This window comes from Hippoglossus hippoglossus, chromosome 15 (assembly GCF_009819705.1).
Source record: "Hippoglossus hippoglossus isolate fHipHip1 chromosome 15, fHipHip1.pri, whole genome shotgun sequence".
NCBI classification, from domain to species: Eukaryota; Metazoa; Chordata; class Actinopteri; order Pleuronectiformes; family Pleuronectidae; genus Hippoglossus; species Hippoglossus hippoglossus.
The window spans coordinates 16354382-16371705 of NC_047165.1; the positions used below are offsets into that span (position 1 = coordinate 16354382).

At 43.5% G+C, this 17324-nt stretch overlaps 1 protein-coding gene across 2 annotated transcripts; it reads right to left on the minus strand.

Moving 5' to 3' along the window:
• Positions 1 to 2741: 2741 nt before the first annotated feature.
• LOC117775875 lies at positions 2742 to 17053 on the minus strand. 2 transcript variants are annotated; one of them, XM_034609420.1, is made up of 17 exons: positions 16845 to 17013; positions 16182 to 16659; positions 15192 to 15242; positions 13154 to 13248; positions 12753 to 12876; positions 12602 to 12651; positions 11315 to 11420; positions 10495 to 10653; positions 10266 to 10383; positions 10125 to 10186; positions 9437 to 9562; positions 9247 to 9341; positions 8981 to 9139; positions 8663 to 8859; positions 7702 to 7825; positions 4310 to 4503; positions 2742 to 3646 (listed from the first exon to the last, which is right to left on the minus strand). In XM_034609420.1, exons 1-17 carry the CDS (start codon positions 16884 to 16886, stop codon positions 3421 to 3423), a joined length of 2406 nt encoding a protein of 801 aa, XP_034465311.1. In that variant the 5' UTR covers positions 16887 to 17013; the 3' UTR covers positions 2742 to 3420. The 2 variants fall into 2 exon arrangements, with proteins under 2 accessions (XP_034465311.1, XP_034465310.1); XM_034609419.1 differs by having other exon boundaries at positions 16182 to 17053.
• Between the last annotated feature and the right edge of the window lie 271 nt (positions 17054 to 17324).

Sequence of the window (17324 nt, forward strand, 5' to 3'; positions counted from 1 at the left end):
AAGATTAACAGGATTTTGAGAGCACAAGCTGTTTAAACACATCACATACAATCAGCTGTTTCATTTTTGGACGTATGGTTCTTTGTTGACTAGGAAGATGTTTCATATTAAGATTTGAGATTAAACACAGATTTATTGAAACGTTATTGAGACCAGAACATTGTACTTCTCCTGTATTTAGTACAGCATTTAAAGGCAGAAAATACAGTTCCAGTGGGTCAGCCCCTGAAAACGAAAGACGTGTGTGTTTTGCACATTAATCACATTAATCTACCACATGATTACATCACTGATTGTATTTCAGAGCCTGTGATTTTCTCCAGCCTTGGAATCCATCCGTGGAAGATAATTGCTTTACATCGCCTGCTATGAATAGTTTGATCTAATCAGACTCGCTTCATAATCAACCCCAAGAGGCAAATCCATCTGCACGCACTAGACAATGGTGTGAAGTTTGCTGGGCTTCCAGCAGATGGCAGTACTCCCTCAGCTTGTCCGAGCTGGCTGGCTCCGGCAGTGAGAATATACCTGGGACAAAGGTCAAATAACACAGCGGCGTTGACCAGGAGAGGGTCAACACGTAGATATCTCTGGGGACTTTCTCAAGTGCAGAGTGCTGCTACTTAGAGTGAGATTTTCCAGAGGAAAAGACAGAAGTCCCATTTCCACCTCGGCAAAATGAAATCAGAAGCCCCCCGGGATTTGACTCTGACCTTCCTGGCCCTCACCGCTGCTGAGTGATTACTGAAACACAAGAGGCTGGAAGGTGTGGGGCTCTGTTAACTACATAATGCTTTACAGCACAGAGCTACATGGACATTCAAATGTGCGGGGATTTACACATATTAAAAAGGATTCTCTTCTAATTAACACCTCACCATTTGTCAGACATTCTCTTTCTCTGTCTGTTTCTCATTAGTGTTGTAGATATAGTTAGTTTGTTGTTGTGCTCCGTTATATGCAACATCTATTGCACATCTGTCCATCCCGGGAGAGGAATCTCTCACTCGTGACTCTCTCTGTGAGGTTTCTGTTTTTGTTGTTAGTTTTTCCTCACTCTTGTTGAGGATGTCACACCTTGTTTAGCACCACAAGGCAAATGATTTATGAATAGGGGCCATCCCAAAAAATGTGATCGATTGATTGTTTCGTCTTATTAACTACATTTTAGAGTCTCGTGGAGCAGATGGTCGCAAACACCCGAACGGAACGGGAAGATAGTTTGTGGTCTGTGCAATAAGGCAAAATGCCAATCTTGTTTGTTTAACGTACGGCGGACAGGAATTCTTTTGGTTTGCTTCTGACCTGCATGCATTTTATTGGCTTGTGTGGGATTTGGGCAGGAAATCAGAGCTAATGCCCCCTCTCCCACTTCAAACGGATGCCAGGCACCCTTAAATGTCATGGGGTGGTTAGAGAGTTGAAGGAGGGGGGGTCAGTGGTGGAGCAGTGAGAAGCTGGAGCTCACAGGACCCAAAAAAAATAAAAAGAAGAGAGAAATCCAGCCACACCGGGCCGGCCTCAGAGCTTATCAGTCTTTTGCAAGATGTAGCTTTGCTGCTGGCTGCTAAGGCAAACCAGATGCAGCGTCGGTTGCTCTGTGCCACGACGTGTCAGGTACAGCCCCAGTCAACCTGAGGTGCCTTGGAAGTGTAGGAGGAGGTCAGTGTACAGTTCAACTCCCTGCAGATGTTCCTGACTAACACACTGTACAGCAGAGTGTAGGTCCTCTCAAACTTGACAGCATCTTAGGAAAGCTTTTGAAGGTTGCATGGTGTCACTGCAATTACTCACCCCGGCGGATTTCTTCTGCTTTTTAGATTGACAGCTTGCAGTGGTTTACAGCCGGAGTATCAAAGCCCTGCTGGTGTGTGTTCTGGTGTGTGTTGGTCACCGGGAATCCCACGGCGTCTTTCTACTCGTGCCAGCAGCAGTGTTTATAGGATTTTGTCTCATTTTCTCCAGTGTTAATTTATTTCCATAAAGGCAGCCATGACACATTCTCTCCTCTGCCTTCTGCCTCTGTGTGGCTCCACTTTGCAGAGCTGTGGATTGGGAGTGAACCGGTCTCCGGATGAATAGCCCGGGTTGACCTCGGTCCCTGCTGCATGGTCATTCTGACAATGAGCGTGATCGTCATTGTTCAAATGTGTCTCCGTCTCTCGCTCTCCATGCCTCTCTCCCTGCACATGTGTACACCCTGCTTTTGTAATATTTTGTGGTTTTGGATATCTCTTCCCTGTACTGTCACGCTTCCCGAGGTTTGTTATTATGGTTCATCTGTGTCAGTGGGTATGAGAAAATGTTGCGGCGTGGCTGAAATTCACATATCTGCAATTAAGTCTGCAGCTTGCCATTATCATAGCCCTCTTTCTGAGTGGGTCTGTTTGGCAACTAGGAAACACCATCTCTCCCATCATGCGGATTATGTGGAGCTTATTTTGCCTCCGATTGCACAAAGCGTTAACTCGCAAACGTATTGACTGATCTGTGACCTTTCTCATCAGCTGACAAGTCAAACTGGTCTCATCACTTCTCCTCTCAGGCTCTTTGGACCTCGGGGGTCTGGGTCAGGGTTTGGGAGCGTCTGTGCTGTTTTTTCTGTCAGACTTGCATGATCCACTGCCACTTAACGAGGGAGAACAAGGCTGAGAAATGAGGCATTTCCGGGCCCAAGGGTTTAATTCCGACAGCACTGTGGATTACATTACAACATGCAAAGGGGGGAGACGCAACTCCGAACACTCCAGTCCATCTTGGTGTCTATTCTGCAAAGAGAGAGCTTGCAAACATGATACAGATTTTGCAGACGTGTCTTTACAGTATGTCACATAGTTTCTATCCAGTTCTTTAAGAAGTTGCAGAGGCTCGCGGTGTTGTTGAAGAAGTCTGCTGGATGCTTAAAAAGAAGTCTGCTGGATGCTTATCACATGTCCACGGGAGCGAAGCTCTATCTGCATCTGTGTTTCCTCTTTTTCCTTTTCATATTCCCTCATGCCACAAATATGATGTGGAGCCAGGAGAGAGCCAAATAGAAAAAAGTGCAGTAGTGAATATAATTCCCTCCTTTTCTTTTTCCAAAAACATGTTTTTCATAGGCATTGCTCTGCACATACATTAAACCAATGTGGATTATACATTACTATCTACCAAGAACAAAGTGATGTACATATGGGGAGGATAGAAAACACACGAAACTGCCGCATTACTATTTGACATCCCTTACTAAAATACATTTGGCAACAATCTATGAAGAACATCAATACAATAAACCAGTTCACATATGGAGGTAAACAACAAAGATGCTATGGCATTTTACATTATGTCATTTACAATACGACAACTCATTTAAACCGTTTAACTTTTACAATTTAACATTAACATCCTCATCGTGACTGTTCGTTCCTCTCCGCTGTGTCATCAGATGGCCATCACTTTTCGTCGTGGAGGGGTTTCCATGGCGACCACATCGCTCTCTGGGCAGACTGTTTGCATTGGATCGGGGGGGACCAGGTGCGGCTGGCAGGTGAGCGTGGGCGGAGGCTGGCGGAGGACGACTATTTGAGCGCTGGGTCCCTGCAGCAGGAGGTCAGTCAGTTCTTCCTGTGTGAAGTTGACTACCGGCACACCGTTCACCTCCACCAGTCTGTGGGGCCAATCACACACACACACACACAGACACACACACACACACACAAACATAACATACACAACATAAAGAATGTGTTAAACTTTGTAACTAAAAAGCCAACAAGGAGGATTCTCTCTTTACTCCTTTCTTGTGCCAGCATTCTCTTATTAATGTTTATTCAACAAGCAACAAATCATTGGGGAAATATTAAAAACATCACAATTACACATAGCACAATAAATAAACGAATCCCCTCATTAGTTTGTATTCATAGGCACTCACATATACAGTAAGTGACAGGCTAATGGCAACTTTTTTGTATTTTTTCATCAGCTGTGTCAAGATGTCAAGAGCATTGGCACAGATGTGATAAGTGAGGTTAGTATTGACAGTGTGTGTGTGTGTGTTTGTGTGCACACAATTTTATGAGGTTCTTTTATCTGCTCGTTTTCACACTCTTCTGCATTCAAGTATTGCGTTACAGTGTTTGTTTGTTTTGGGGCCAGTATCTGATGGGTTTCCATAGCTACCAAGCATAGAATAGTGGAGCGATGAAAGAAATGGGTGGGATGAGTGAGACACCGAATACGCCTTTCACTAAGTGGCCTCCGTGAACACTAACAAATTAAGCCTGGATAAATTACTTGGCTTGAAATGATTTTCAAAGAGTGTGTTTACCTGTCATCTACACAAAGGTGCGTGTTGTCCACCTTGTCCACCACCAGTCCGCTGCCTTCTCTGTAGCCACATGCGAAGCCATAACGTCCATCAGAGCCCTGGTTCTCCTGCACGAGCAGCAGCATGGCCGGAGACTGTTGTGACACCAGCTGGCTCAGGCTGCCGATGGCCACACTCTTTTTCCGAGTTTTCTCCTGAATGAAACACACACACACACATTCACAGATGCAGAGGTACAGACAGCTACAATGCAAATGTTTCAGATCTTAACACGTTTCCCATATGTGGTGGATTTCATGAAAATACTCTGTGACCGAATTAGTGTTTTTATAGGCCAATTTCATGCTTTCATTGAGCCTGAAATGAAATCAGATACACAGAGTCTATATTGTAATATGGTACCTACAATGAGTTTTTCGGTTTGGTTTTTCAGTCCAAAGACATCCACCAACCAGCACATCAGAAACTCACCTGAAATCTAAAATAAAATGAATTCATTGTTTGTTTAATGTTTAAAATCACCTGGAATGTACAAATGTGACGTTGTGACCCAGTAACTTCTTGGATTCTAGTCAGAACCACGAGTTTCCAACATGTTAACTAACTCCCAGTAAGGCCACATGTTATTTATTTATAGGCTTTTTTTATGCAGATTAAACAAAATGTACAAACATGCTAATTAGTGAGTTATAGAGGTGCAGGTAGGCAGATTCATTTGTTTTGGGACAGAGCCAAGCTCACTGCATTAGATGAAATACTGTTATACGAAAAGAGACTGGATGAGAGTGATATGAATCCTCTCATCTAACAATCAACAAGAAAACATTTTTTTTCCCAAAATCTCAAATTATTCTTTTATAGTGAAATAGTAAATAAAGTAATCAAGTGAAATCTGTTGTATTATTATTTTTAACAGTGCCCCATTGAGTCAGGATCCTTAAAACTTTCAAAGCTCCAGGACCTTTTAAACTCTCTTGAGATAAAATTGTAACTATACTTCTTAGAATGAAGCTTCAAAGATTAAAGATACCTCAGGTCCCCGATAGACCACGAGACTGAGGCTGCGTCGAAGCCAGGAGACCACCAAGATGTAATGATTAGCTTTGGGAGAGATCACACCACAAGTAGCTTGCAGGGATCAGAAAAAACTTGTGAGTCTGACCACTGAATTCCAGTGTTCCCTTATCCAGCCTCTTGGCATACTCCCCCCTCTCCCTGGATGGCGTGTGAATGCCTCGCAGCAATAGATGCCGCCTCACCGGGGTCAGGGGTCAAAGCGAAGGCTTCTCTCTGCTCAGACAAGTGGGCCAGACAGGATATATCTACGGAAACGCGTCCGAAGCCCCTTGAGAAGCCCGCTCTGATACACAACATTTTCCCTTTTAGTTTGCCTCAGTGTTGGACACACGCCAAGAGCCCAAGGAATTTTCTCTTCATATTCTTCTTATTTATCCCCAAGATCCGAGCAAATCCTGACCTACCTGGGCCAGACTCAGGGCACATATCCTGGTGGACCGATTTTAGGCAATTAAACCACGACCACTGAGGATCACAGAGGTGACACAAGACAGAAATAATAACTCGGGAGGGGAAAAGTAAATATAAGCTCACCAGAAAAAGAGTTTGGTTACTTCCTTATTGCAAATTTCTGAAAGAGAATAATTTCCCTCGATCACAGAGAGCCACAACATGATATTTGGAAGGACGGTGTGAGAAATGATTCTCTGACAGGCCAGACACCATCAGTTCTAAATGGAAGAGATTGCGTTTCATTCACGATGATGGGTGTTAGTTGTTACAAAGTCAGGGCTGTCATAATGGATGTAGACGCACTGGCTGCTCCGACAGCAGGGATCTTAAACACAATGAACCTCGGGGTAGAAAATGGGGGACGGAGTAACGGGAGACAATTTTGACCACATCCATCAACCGCAACACGTATCATGATCGTTTCTATATAAAAACTGGAGACACCCTAACAGGAGCCTGCCATGGCAAAGAGGTGGCAGATTTTTCCCTTAAACCACAATCCATCCTCAAAGAACACGTGAGACTAAAAAGTGGGTGAAACAGTAATTCTTCCAATTTCCCCTCTTTAATAGTCTGTCTGAAGTTTTTTGGGTTGTCCAAGCTAAACTGCTTATTTTAAATCATTTCCTCCATTTGTTGTCCTTCCCCTCCTCCCCTTTTGCTCCCTCCCTCTGTTTCTCTTTCTCCTTCCCTCTCGGCCGCTTTATTGATGCTCTCCAGTTGCAATAGATCCCAGAGATTAGTCTGCCGATGATGAAATATTTCCTTATTGTCTGTAATGCGGGGCGGCCTACAAGACCAAACACGGGGCGGTCTGCTCCTTATTAGAGCAGCAGCTCCATCAGTTCCCAGGCTGCTCTTCAGCTCTGACCTGTGTGTTAACTCTGATTAGATCATATGATAAACATTAGCGCTGCTGCTTTTCCCACAAACTCAGCACCTAAAAAAGCGTGGCCCTGGGGCGGCAACGTGACACGGGGCACCTTTCAAAGCCGAAGCCGCGTGTGTCCTTTCATGGCACCTCGTTAGGGCTTCTCCAACGGGATAAAAGAGCCACATTAAAAAAGAAGTGGGCTCCTCCGGGGATAGATGCAGATAGTTTTACACACCCTGGCCCATTTCTCCGTTGCGCTCCCCCAGTGGCTTTTGTCACACACATTCCATTGTTGGTATGGTCACAGGCTCTCGGATGTCGGCGCTAGACATCATTTTCTCGGAAAAAAGTGCGTGTTCATCCAAAGGACTTCACTCATTCTTGTGTGCCCCGCTCTCACAACGGCACAGCTTAACGGAACAGAGTGGGCTGAAAGGAGCATTGTGTTGTCAATCAGGGGAACAGTGAAGAGAAGATCAAAGATGAGTGAGTGTTAAGTGACGGCCCAACACATCAGGAAGGAACCACTGGACAATTAAATGAGCACATATATGCTATACTTCTCTTCATCCTCTAGAAAGGGAACTCTATTTCTCAGGGAAATACTAGTGGTACTGTTTATATTACACAAGTTGCTCTTATATGGGTAAAGACAGATCATCTAAACAGCATTTGCTTTGGATTTATGTTCCAAAAACACCAAACTGGTTTTTAGTAAGATTTTAGAATCCCATACCACACATGCCTCTCTCGATAACTCGTGCTGTTTTGGTGCAAATCTCAGTTTCTCATTGTCTATTTTTAGCAGTCAAAACATTCTCTGACTCAGACCAAACAGCTTTCCCACATTTCGGTGTGACTGTGTTTCACATGCTGTTGATCACACTCTGCTGACTGAGCACCAGACCCCTTCGCTTGTTAGGTTAATTCGGCATCCGTGCAAATAATGTGGGAAAGATGTTAGTGGCTTCATTTGGATCAGCGGTACCTTGCTCTCCTGCAGAGCGTTCTGCAGGTGAGCCACCTGTCGGTTGAGGTGCACCATGGAGATTTCCTCCTTGAACACTTGGCAGTTCAGCTTCATCTTTTCCAAGAGACGAACCTCCAGCTGTCTGAATGACAAGAGGCCACTTTTCAGAAAAGATTGAGGACATATAACGTGGCTTATGAAACTTGTAGCTACATGTGTACTTTTGTTTACACCCAATTACTTTATATGTTTACAACTCCATAACATGTTAAGCGTGGATGGATAGATAAAACACAAGTAAAACAAACCATCAAAGAGTCACATTTTACATTATGTTCAGAACAATGGGTATTTTGGGGTCTGTAATCAGTCTGTGTATCTTTTGATCATTTAATTTTATCTTTTGAAACAAGTTGTTAAAGGCAATAAGTGTGGTTATTAGATGTTTTTATTGGAAAATAATAAATGTAAAATTGAAATCCCAGCAGTTTTTCTTTTAGATTGTCAGTAATGGACAAACTTTTTATTTTCTATTCCATATAACAAACTAGAACTGTCCCCTTATGAAACCGCATTTAAATTCACTAGATCCTGATTTGTATTTGGATCTACACCAAAATGCACAAACTGATAAATATCATCCCCCTCAACATGTCTGATTTTTATAAAAAAATCAAGGAAAATGTGGCAAAACAGCCGATCTCATGATGTCAAAGAAAGTGGTAAAAGGTTCCTGAATGGGCCCCCTCATCCAGATCCGCACCAAAACGTATTGGGTTCTTAACTGACCCATACTGCATCCTCCCACTGCATTCTAAAAACCAACCAACAAAGCAGTGGTAAAAAATATCACCTGAAAACAGATATGGCTCAATATTTAAGGGGAAACTCAAATAACCACAAAATACCCAGACCGTACTCTTTAATAACGTTTTCTGTATTATCAAACATGCTACTAAATAACAGACGGTCCACCTACTTCTTCTTAAGAGCGGCGGAGTTATTAATGTTGTCTCTGAGGTTCTGCAGACTCTGCCTCTTGTCATTCAGTTTACTTCTGAGCGACTCCAGCCTCTGCTTCAGCTCGACTGAGCCAAGCCTGTCCACATTCACATCTCCATCCATGTTCTTTAACTCGGAACAAAACGCTACCAGGCCGTGGTGGAGCTCCTGGACCTTGGGGGTCAAAGAACTCAAGTCATGATACTTATTATTACATGACTACAGTGTTTTTAGGTGCAGTCTATTGCTCATGCTGTAGCTGTAGCTGTAGCTGTAGTAGAACATAAATATTTACCTGAAAGATGACGTTCTGTAGTGAGTCCACTTGTTGGTTTAGCTCTCTAATCCTCTCCTCTTTAGCCAGCTGGTTCCCCTGGATGTTTTTGTTGGTGTTACCATTTCCATTGGAGTTGCCGACTTCTGGGCTGTTCGGGGAGGCAGCTGTTGGTTTCTCCTATAATGAAAAAGCATAACTTTGTGAGGAGGCTCTCTTTGTTTTTGTGGGTTGGTATTTAGCAGGCAGTGTAATTGTCTACTGTGTATTATATCATAGAAATCTACCATTTTACACAAATGCAGCTCCAACTGTCTGTTCTCTGACGTCGATGTAAGTAGACTCCCGATCTGCTGATCTGGTGGGAGCTCCTCTGAAGAGCCTTAAAATCAGGGAATAGATGCAGGAGACATAAAGAGTAAATGTCTTTCATGTGATAAAGACTATATTATGTTGTGTAAATCATGTATCGAGCACCTTGCTTTTCCTTCAGTGCGAATAGACTTTTATCTTCTGTCACGCCCAGCATTTTGATACAGGAATCCATGATTTTCCCCACCGCTGTTTCCTTTGGGGTTCTAAGATGAACGATCCGCTCTGATGCTGCAACACAGCGTGACAATCCATTAGGCTCCATGATGTATGAGGTAACCATATGCACAAGGGGATAGTTTAAATACAATGTAAACCTATATGTTCAGACAGATTTCTGCACACACAATGTCTGCACAGTCCATTGCATTCACATGAATGTTCACATCCACCACATGCAATAAAATCCCATAGATCCCATTTTCTTACATTTTATCAGCTCATTATACAAGGCATGTATTTACCTCCACCAAGGAGATTATGTTTTCCTCTGGGTTTGTTTGTTAGAAGAATTATGCCAAAACTACTAAATGGATTACCACAAAACTTGGCAGAAGTAAGAACCCATTACATTTTGGTGTTGATCCGGATCAGGGGGCAGATCCTAGATTTGTTTTCACTTTCTTGAAGGTATATTTAGGGGTCTGATATTTATCAGTGTTTGGAATTTGGTGCAGATCCAAATACAAATCAGGATCCAGTGAATTACAATGTGGTTTCATAAATGGACTGTTTGGGCCTTGATGGTGGTATGCACCTCTACTTAGCGACATTCTAGTTAAATGTTACTCACCATTAATAGTGATCTCTATGAGCTGAGAATTCTTCTGCACCATGTAGTTCTGGCTGTTGTTTCTGCAATGAGAAATAATAGCTGATGTCATTATTTGTGTAATACATTTGGTATGTACGTGTGTCAGAGCTGCGGCTGCACCTGAGTTTGAGGGAACGTCGATTCATGCTGAGGCAGCTCACGTGAGGAGCAGACGTAGACTTGCTCATTGAAACCAACGTTGCAGTGAACGTCTCAACATTATTGGGACCTGAGGATTCTTTTTTTTTTACCCAAAATAAAAGGAAAAAAAACACTCGTCATCTCTTTAACAATCTTCATTTGCACAATATCTGGGAAATGTGTATGTGTTGTAAAGATAGAGGTGTACCCAGCAGAGAGTCCAGTCTCTGGGTGATGGTGCTGGGAGGATGCAGCTCATTGTAAATAGCCGACAGCAGCTGCTCTCTATCTTCGAGTGAGGTGACGTGGAGGATGTCCAAAGTGTTCACGTCTACCGAAGCTATGTCTGCGCCACACAGCTTTGCGTCTGAGAGGGAAACATTTAGTCACACACCTGCAGCACATACATCAAGACATGTACTGTATAGGCACGATAATTCCTAAAGAAAACAAATGAAAAAGACCTGACAGCTAGTTTTTGTCTGAGAGCATGTGGAAACTGGACTGGCAGTAATATACAGGTGACATTTTTATGAACAGAAAGCCGAAAAAATCTGAACATTAAAATTTAACTGCTAGCTTTTAGAGAAATATATTAAGTTTTACTGTGTTATATTATTAGCTTTTAGCAGCTTTTCAAAATGGTGTCAGTTTGTGATGGATTAGGATTTTCAGGTTACTCAGTGTGTCAGAATTACTAAGGCAATAAATATTATCAGATATTTTACACATCTGGACTATTTAGAAACGTCTGAAAGCAACTGAAGGAAAAACTGAATATTTTAACCCAAAGCACAGACTGCAGGAGATATTAAAGACAGTAAGACTAATACATTTGCATAAACCTCTGGCATACTGAGACTGAAATGGATTTATGCTTGTGCAGGTGTCAGCTTTAATTTCTTCCCGATCACGTTTTCCTTTGACTTCATGGGAAAACAACAGTTTATTTGATTTGAGGTAAAGATAAATCTGAATCAGATAGGCAGCCACGGGGCTGGGAGAGGAGAGAGAAGAATGAGTTTCACCTTTGATGCAGGGGAGACATTTCTGCAGTCCAATATTGGTAAACCACTGGCAGACTTCTTCTGTGTTCAGCTCCCTGAGACATTTGGCGACTTGCCTGTCCACATCCTGGGGAGAAGGAGCGGTTACATACCTGCTGCTTATACCTCATTCCGCGCGGCCATGGAGGGAGTGCCATGGGGATAACAGCTTTTCTGCACACCACACTACACTGAAACGTGTGTCATGACCGAGATTGTTTTACCATAGCGCTCTACACACAGGCAGCATGCTCTTTATACCATTGTTAAGAGATGTGATACGTATTTTCAACACAAAAACATAAGCGGCGGTTGGAGACTGCAAAGGGAGCGAAACATGATGCACGGAGATGATTCAGACTCTAACTCCTGCATGCAAAAACCTATTTAGTGGGCGGAAAGACATCAAGACATAACATGGTTTAACTCCAAGGCAGTTGGTCTGCGTCATTGATTCATTCAAAGTATGACTATGTTGGATATCCATGTTTCGGCACATAACGGCAAATAAACACATTTGTGTGTTTAACCGTAAACAAATGTTTAAAAAATACAAAGACATGTTTATCTTGGTAGGGATCCTAAACACAGGTTTCCATGTAATTGTTGCCTTAGTCACAGATTCCTTGTTTATGGTGTTCATGGGAAGAAAAGTAGAGATCCCCGCTGCCAGAGGAGGCTTTACAAGGTGACTCTGGAGTGATTAGATAAATTGGGGTGAGAGGTTTCCCTTGTCTTACAGATTGTTTTACTATTATGTGTTATTAGACAGAGACTCTGAGAAAAAAAAACCCTGTTAGATCATAATTCAAGAAAAACGACATCAATAATCCCTCGTTTCAGTCATTTCATCTAATTTGGGGTCCCAGTGTGGGGCTCTGGAGTCAGGCGTTGCTGCATAAGCTACATGTTGCATACATGAGTCATATGTAATTGATGGGGTACCAGAAGAAAAATAAGACAGCTGATAATGCATGGAGATAATAAGTGCAGGACGTGAGCAATTTGCCTTTTAAAAAAAAAGAAAAGGAAAGTTATTTTTCTTTCCGTTTTGTGTTTCAGCTAACACTTGGATTGCTAAGGATACGAGCAATCTTGCTTGGCAAATCCTGGACAAAAAGACTAAAATCCTGAGACTATTTGCAGAGTCATTGCTTTGACAGATCAAGGGAGCTGGGAAATATAAACAGAGCATATTCAGTAATTGCAGCAGCTCTGGGCTGTGCGCTGATGCCACCCTGAAGGCCCGGCTTTGATGGTTTACAGTACCTTCTCAGGGAAGTTTCCATTCTGATCCTTTGACTGAGGCAGAACTGATGCTGCATGAAAAACAGAGTTGTAAAATTGTTTTTTGAATCATACTTCAACCATAATCAGAAATGTTAGACTAGCCGTGTTTGGAACATAAGACCACACTCACCGATGGTTCTGCGTCGTTGTCGCGGCGACCCCTCCTCATCCTTTTCCGTGGTATGGGTGAACGCATGGAAGGTGGCGCTCCTGGTTATTGTGTCCTCAAGACTGCAGGAGCGAGTTATTGGTCTCTGTCACGTAACACACATTTCAGTTAAAAACTCGAAACCAGGATCCAGCCCGGTCTAATCGATTTACAGTCCGTCGGTATTTTTAACTTAATGAGTTGCAATACACAGTCACAGTCTAAATCAGATAAAGCACCAAGGAATGTGTAGTGAGTTTGCTGGAGATAGTTCTTAAATACATTAAAAGAGTGGGCCTTGTTTGCTATAGATGGAGCATGTGATATGTGAGATCATGAGAAAACCTTTTGGACAAAAAAGGTCCATTGAGTGGTCTTTATACCCTTCGGTGAGTGACTGTGTCCATGTTCGCAGCGTGAGGTCGAAGTTCAGCCTTCAGCGCGTCAGAGCAGCTCACATCTCTGTTGCTCGGGTCATCTGCACAGTGATGGAGAAAACAAGTCAACAAAGGCATTAGAACACATCCTATAGTTTCCTTTTAGTTCAAATTAATCTGCCTCTGTCTGGGTAGAGGTCATCAGGTCTATTCGCAGCACATTAGCTGGTGCTGATACTGGACCGGGTTGCTTGGCAACCTGTCAGACACGCTAACGCTTGTCTGGTTGATGACATACTTCTCTGACAATCCAAGTTCTTTCCCACAGAAAGCACATATTCTTACATTTTCCAAATGTCATTTGGTCAGCGAGCAGATATCTTTTTTTTTTCTCACTGCTATCATAACAAGCAAGACGAATGAGGCTGAGAATATGGCATCCGAGCTGGGCCCCGGCTTTCTCAGGCAACACAGCGCTGTGATGTGATTGTGATAGATGCTGGAATGTTTTGCGGCTCTAAGTTATAACCACTTTAACTTTTATACCTTCACAAATTGAAGCATCGGGGGCCCCCCTTTAAAAAACAGTAGTCTTTTCAAATAGTTTACAAACAAAAAAATTCTGCCTAATTTCTTAAACACATGTTTTTCATTTCAGGGGCCTGTTTCTCAAAGGCCAGTTTGACATGGATGGGAGTTTAGATGGAGTCAGAATCAGATAAGACAGTGTAATTGGTTTATGTGTGTCAGCATTGGAATCTTGTCTGGGTCCTGGAGAGACAGTGGAGAACAAGGAGGAGGGGGGGCGGCGAGCTGGCACTCTCTTCATCACCTGGCTGCCCTGTGAGTCACTCTGTGGAGGATCATAAAGTCTGGCGTACGGATAGCAAACTCTGAAGACTCTCCATGTAAAATACAACTAGAACAGCCAAGTGAGAGAAGTGATGCATCTTGGCTAGATGTGTGGACATGTCAGAGCACCCTCCTCTAGCTGACCTCAGACATAACTGTGTCTTAGAAATTCTGAGAAAATCCCTTCCAGTCGCCCCTGTGACTTATTTCCTCCGTTCATTGGACACAGGATGGACAGCTGTCTGAGAATGGTAATGGCGGTACAGAAATACTCCCACCCTACCTTGTCACAGCCATGTTCAGACTGCTACAGTCTTCCAGGAAAAGCCCAATCAAAACAAAAAAACCGACAGGACATTTAGGGCAGGCTGAGGGACACAGTCTGGTGTTGCCTTAAAGGGTGAAATCACCAGTAATGGAGAGACGGACATCGTTCCCAGTCTGAGTCGACTCAGTCTGGACAATTCAAAGTGTCAGTGAGTTTACTCACCCTTCACTGGTTAGCACAAACATTCATCCCTGCAGGCACGCACACATACAGACGTTTGTCATGCACCAAACTGAGATTGCTCGGTTTGGTGCGTGACTAAGTTTGACAACTCTTCACACACCGACACACACAGGGTTAACGACAAAGCAGAGCTTTAGAGTCAGCACTTTTCAGCACATTTATGTAATGGATAGGCAAATGCGATGCTTATCGTTTCCAGTATTATTGTCCTCCTTCTGTTTGAAAAGAAAGTAAGCTCTTTGAGAGACGACCGAGAGAGGAGAGCATGCTGAGTCACAGGAACCCAAAACCTGGGAACCGCCTGCCCAGCCACGCACTGGGAATACACACAATGGCTAAAAAGGGATTCCAACAAAGGGGAACTTCTGCAACTCCCAACGGAGACGTTCGAGGTACTGTAGCCATGTCACATAATGACCGCAATTTTATCTGAATGGGGACTGAGATCAAACTGAAGAGCCAACACATGAGCTCAACATGAGCTGGATAAAGCCAACCATCGTCTGGTGCTATTTACCTCTCACCTGGAGTTTGCCTAAATGGAAACAAGGGTTTAAATTATAATGGTTTGCTCAGTTTTGACTGCCCTCCCTCTCGCTGCTGTAATATTGCAAATTCCCCCACTGTGATACAAGTAAAGGATTATTTTATCTTATCTTTTCTTACTTCAAGAAAACTCACCCAAGTTGTGCTCAGTAAAAGACAGAAGATTTATTCCAGTGTTGATGCTTCCTGTGACGGAGAAAGAAACCAAGAAAACCATTGTGACAAAAATTTACTTTGAAACATGAAAGAATTTCAAACATATACTTCGACGTTTTTGTAAATATGCTTGATTTCTTTTACCCGATGCTAGACAGAGAATACAATATCAAATGTACCTTAAGTCAAGAGATATGACTTTTTCATTTCAGCGGACTTGTCAACATTAAGATTGGCTCTGTTGATTTCATTGTCCCACTAAGCCATGACAGTGTAGCCGTTTTCAGACATGACCTCCGGGTAAAATCTGGAGAAGTTTACCCAGAGTTGGCCTTCCACACATGCACAACACAGTGGGAGGTTTTCTGCACAGACGCGTTCACAACAGAATCAAATCCTCCACGTTATTCAGGCGAGAGGTGGAGCGGCCGGGTGCAGCAGGCAGAGGCAGGAAGTGACGTATTAACTCTGCTGCGAAGATTACGTGATTTTTGTTTAGCACCCAGACGCTATCGTGACACCTTGACATCTTCATCAGTGTCTTCCACGTGTGTGTCACTACTTTTTCACAGGGAGATTTTATTTTTTATTTTTGTGTCTGTCCTAAATATTCTCTGTGATAGATCAAAATAATTGAATTAACATGTGTTATTGTGTTTTTTTTAGACGCTGCTAATACATTTAAGAATCCCCAAGAATTTATTATTAGTAAAATAGTTGCAGCATGCAGTCATTAGGCACAGCTGCTACTAATTTCTCGGTAAACCACAACGTCTGATTTTCTATTTCACACAAGCAGTAAACAGGACCATGATGGAGATGTTGGAAAGTACTGATAAAGCTAGTCTTGCTTCTTCCGCTGATAAACCTGGCTCAACATTAGGAAGGTACCTCCGAAGCTAATTTGAGTAAACAACCATGTGAATTCCAGTGAACCAGCACTGGAGATGTTATCACTGTTACACTCACTTCTCTGAGGGTACTCGGGGAGTGGAGCCACCTGGTAGGCGCTACGCAAGATCCTGGTCTTTGTTTCCTCTTTGGTTGGCACGGACTCTCCTTCCTCTTCAAACCGACCACTTGGGCCCTCTTCCGGCTCAGCTGGGTTATCAAGTCCGACCTTATTCTCATCCACTGGGAGTCCTTCATTCGGCTCCTCTGCTTCCACACTCTCCATCTTCTCCTCATAACTCTCCTGGTCACCAGCAGCAAAGCTCCCATCACAGCCAGATGTATGTGCCACACTCTCCTCCGAGTTGATGTCAAAGAACTGGTCGTCGTCAACGACGTCAGAGGGACTGGGTGGAATCAGATTAATGACAGGTGGTGTCAGGAGACTTCCAGAGGCCGGTGTGCTGTCAGTGCCACTGTCATACAGCAGTGGGTCTTCTTCATCTTCTTCATCATCTTCTCCACTAGTAGAAGCCACGGCTGGTTCACTTTGAAGCTGTATAGGGAGTGAAGACAGAGGCTTCAGCCCTTTCTTTTTCAGAGCCCTTGGGCAAACAGACACAGAGCTCGCTGAGCGGGCCATGCTGTTCCGCGAGGTCAGGGGGTCCTCGTCAAGCAGGCTGAAGCTGGTGTTAACTATCCCCAGATCCTCCACTGTAATCTGGATAGCCTCCTTCTCACCTGATCCCCGTTGATCCAAGTGTGGATGCTGAGGGCCCCCATTAATCTTCATTTCCTGCTCCCGCAGAGAATCCCTCTCCTCACATGGCAAACATGAGCAGCAGAACAGCCTGCACGAAAGACGACGAGTGCGCTCTCTCCAGGGGCGTTTACGATGCAGCAGCGTCTCTGCGTTTGCACTCGCCATTGCAGCGGCTGCCCGACCATACACCGGCTATACTGCTGAACACACCGCTCTTTGGTTCACACTCATCTGCAACATGCGTTGCTTAGGAGAGGAGTGAATAAAATGGACCAATTCATGCTTGCAGGGTCAGATGAACACTTGAAATGAATGCTGGGCTTAATCAGCATGCTTTGATATGGTAAGCAGCACCATTACCATCACAGCTCTGGTTTCAAAGGGCTGTAATAAGACAGTGATACCCTGCCAAAATACAATCTTGGCACAACACAAAAAACAAAATGATGATAAATAAT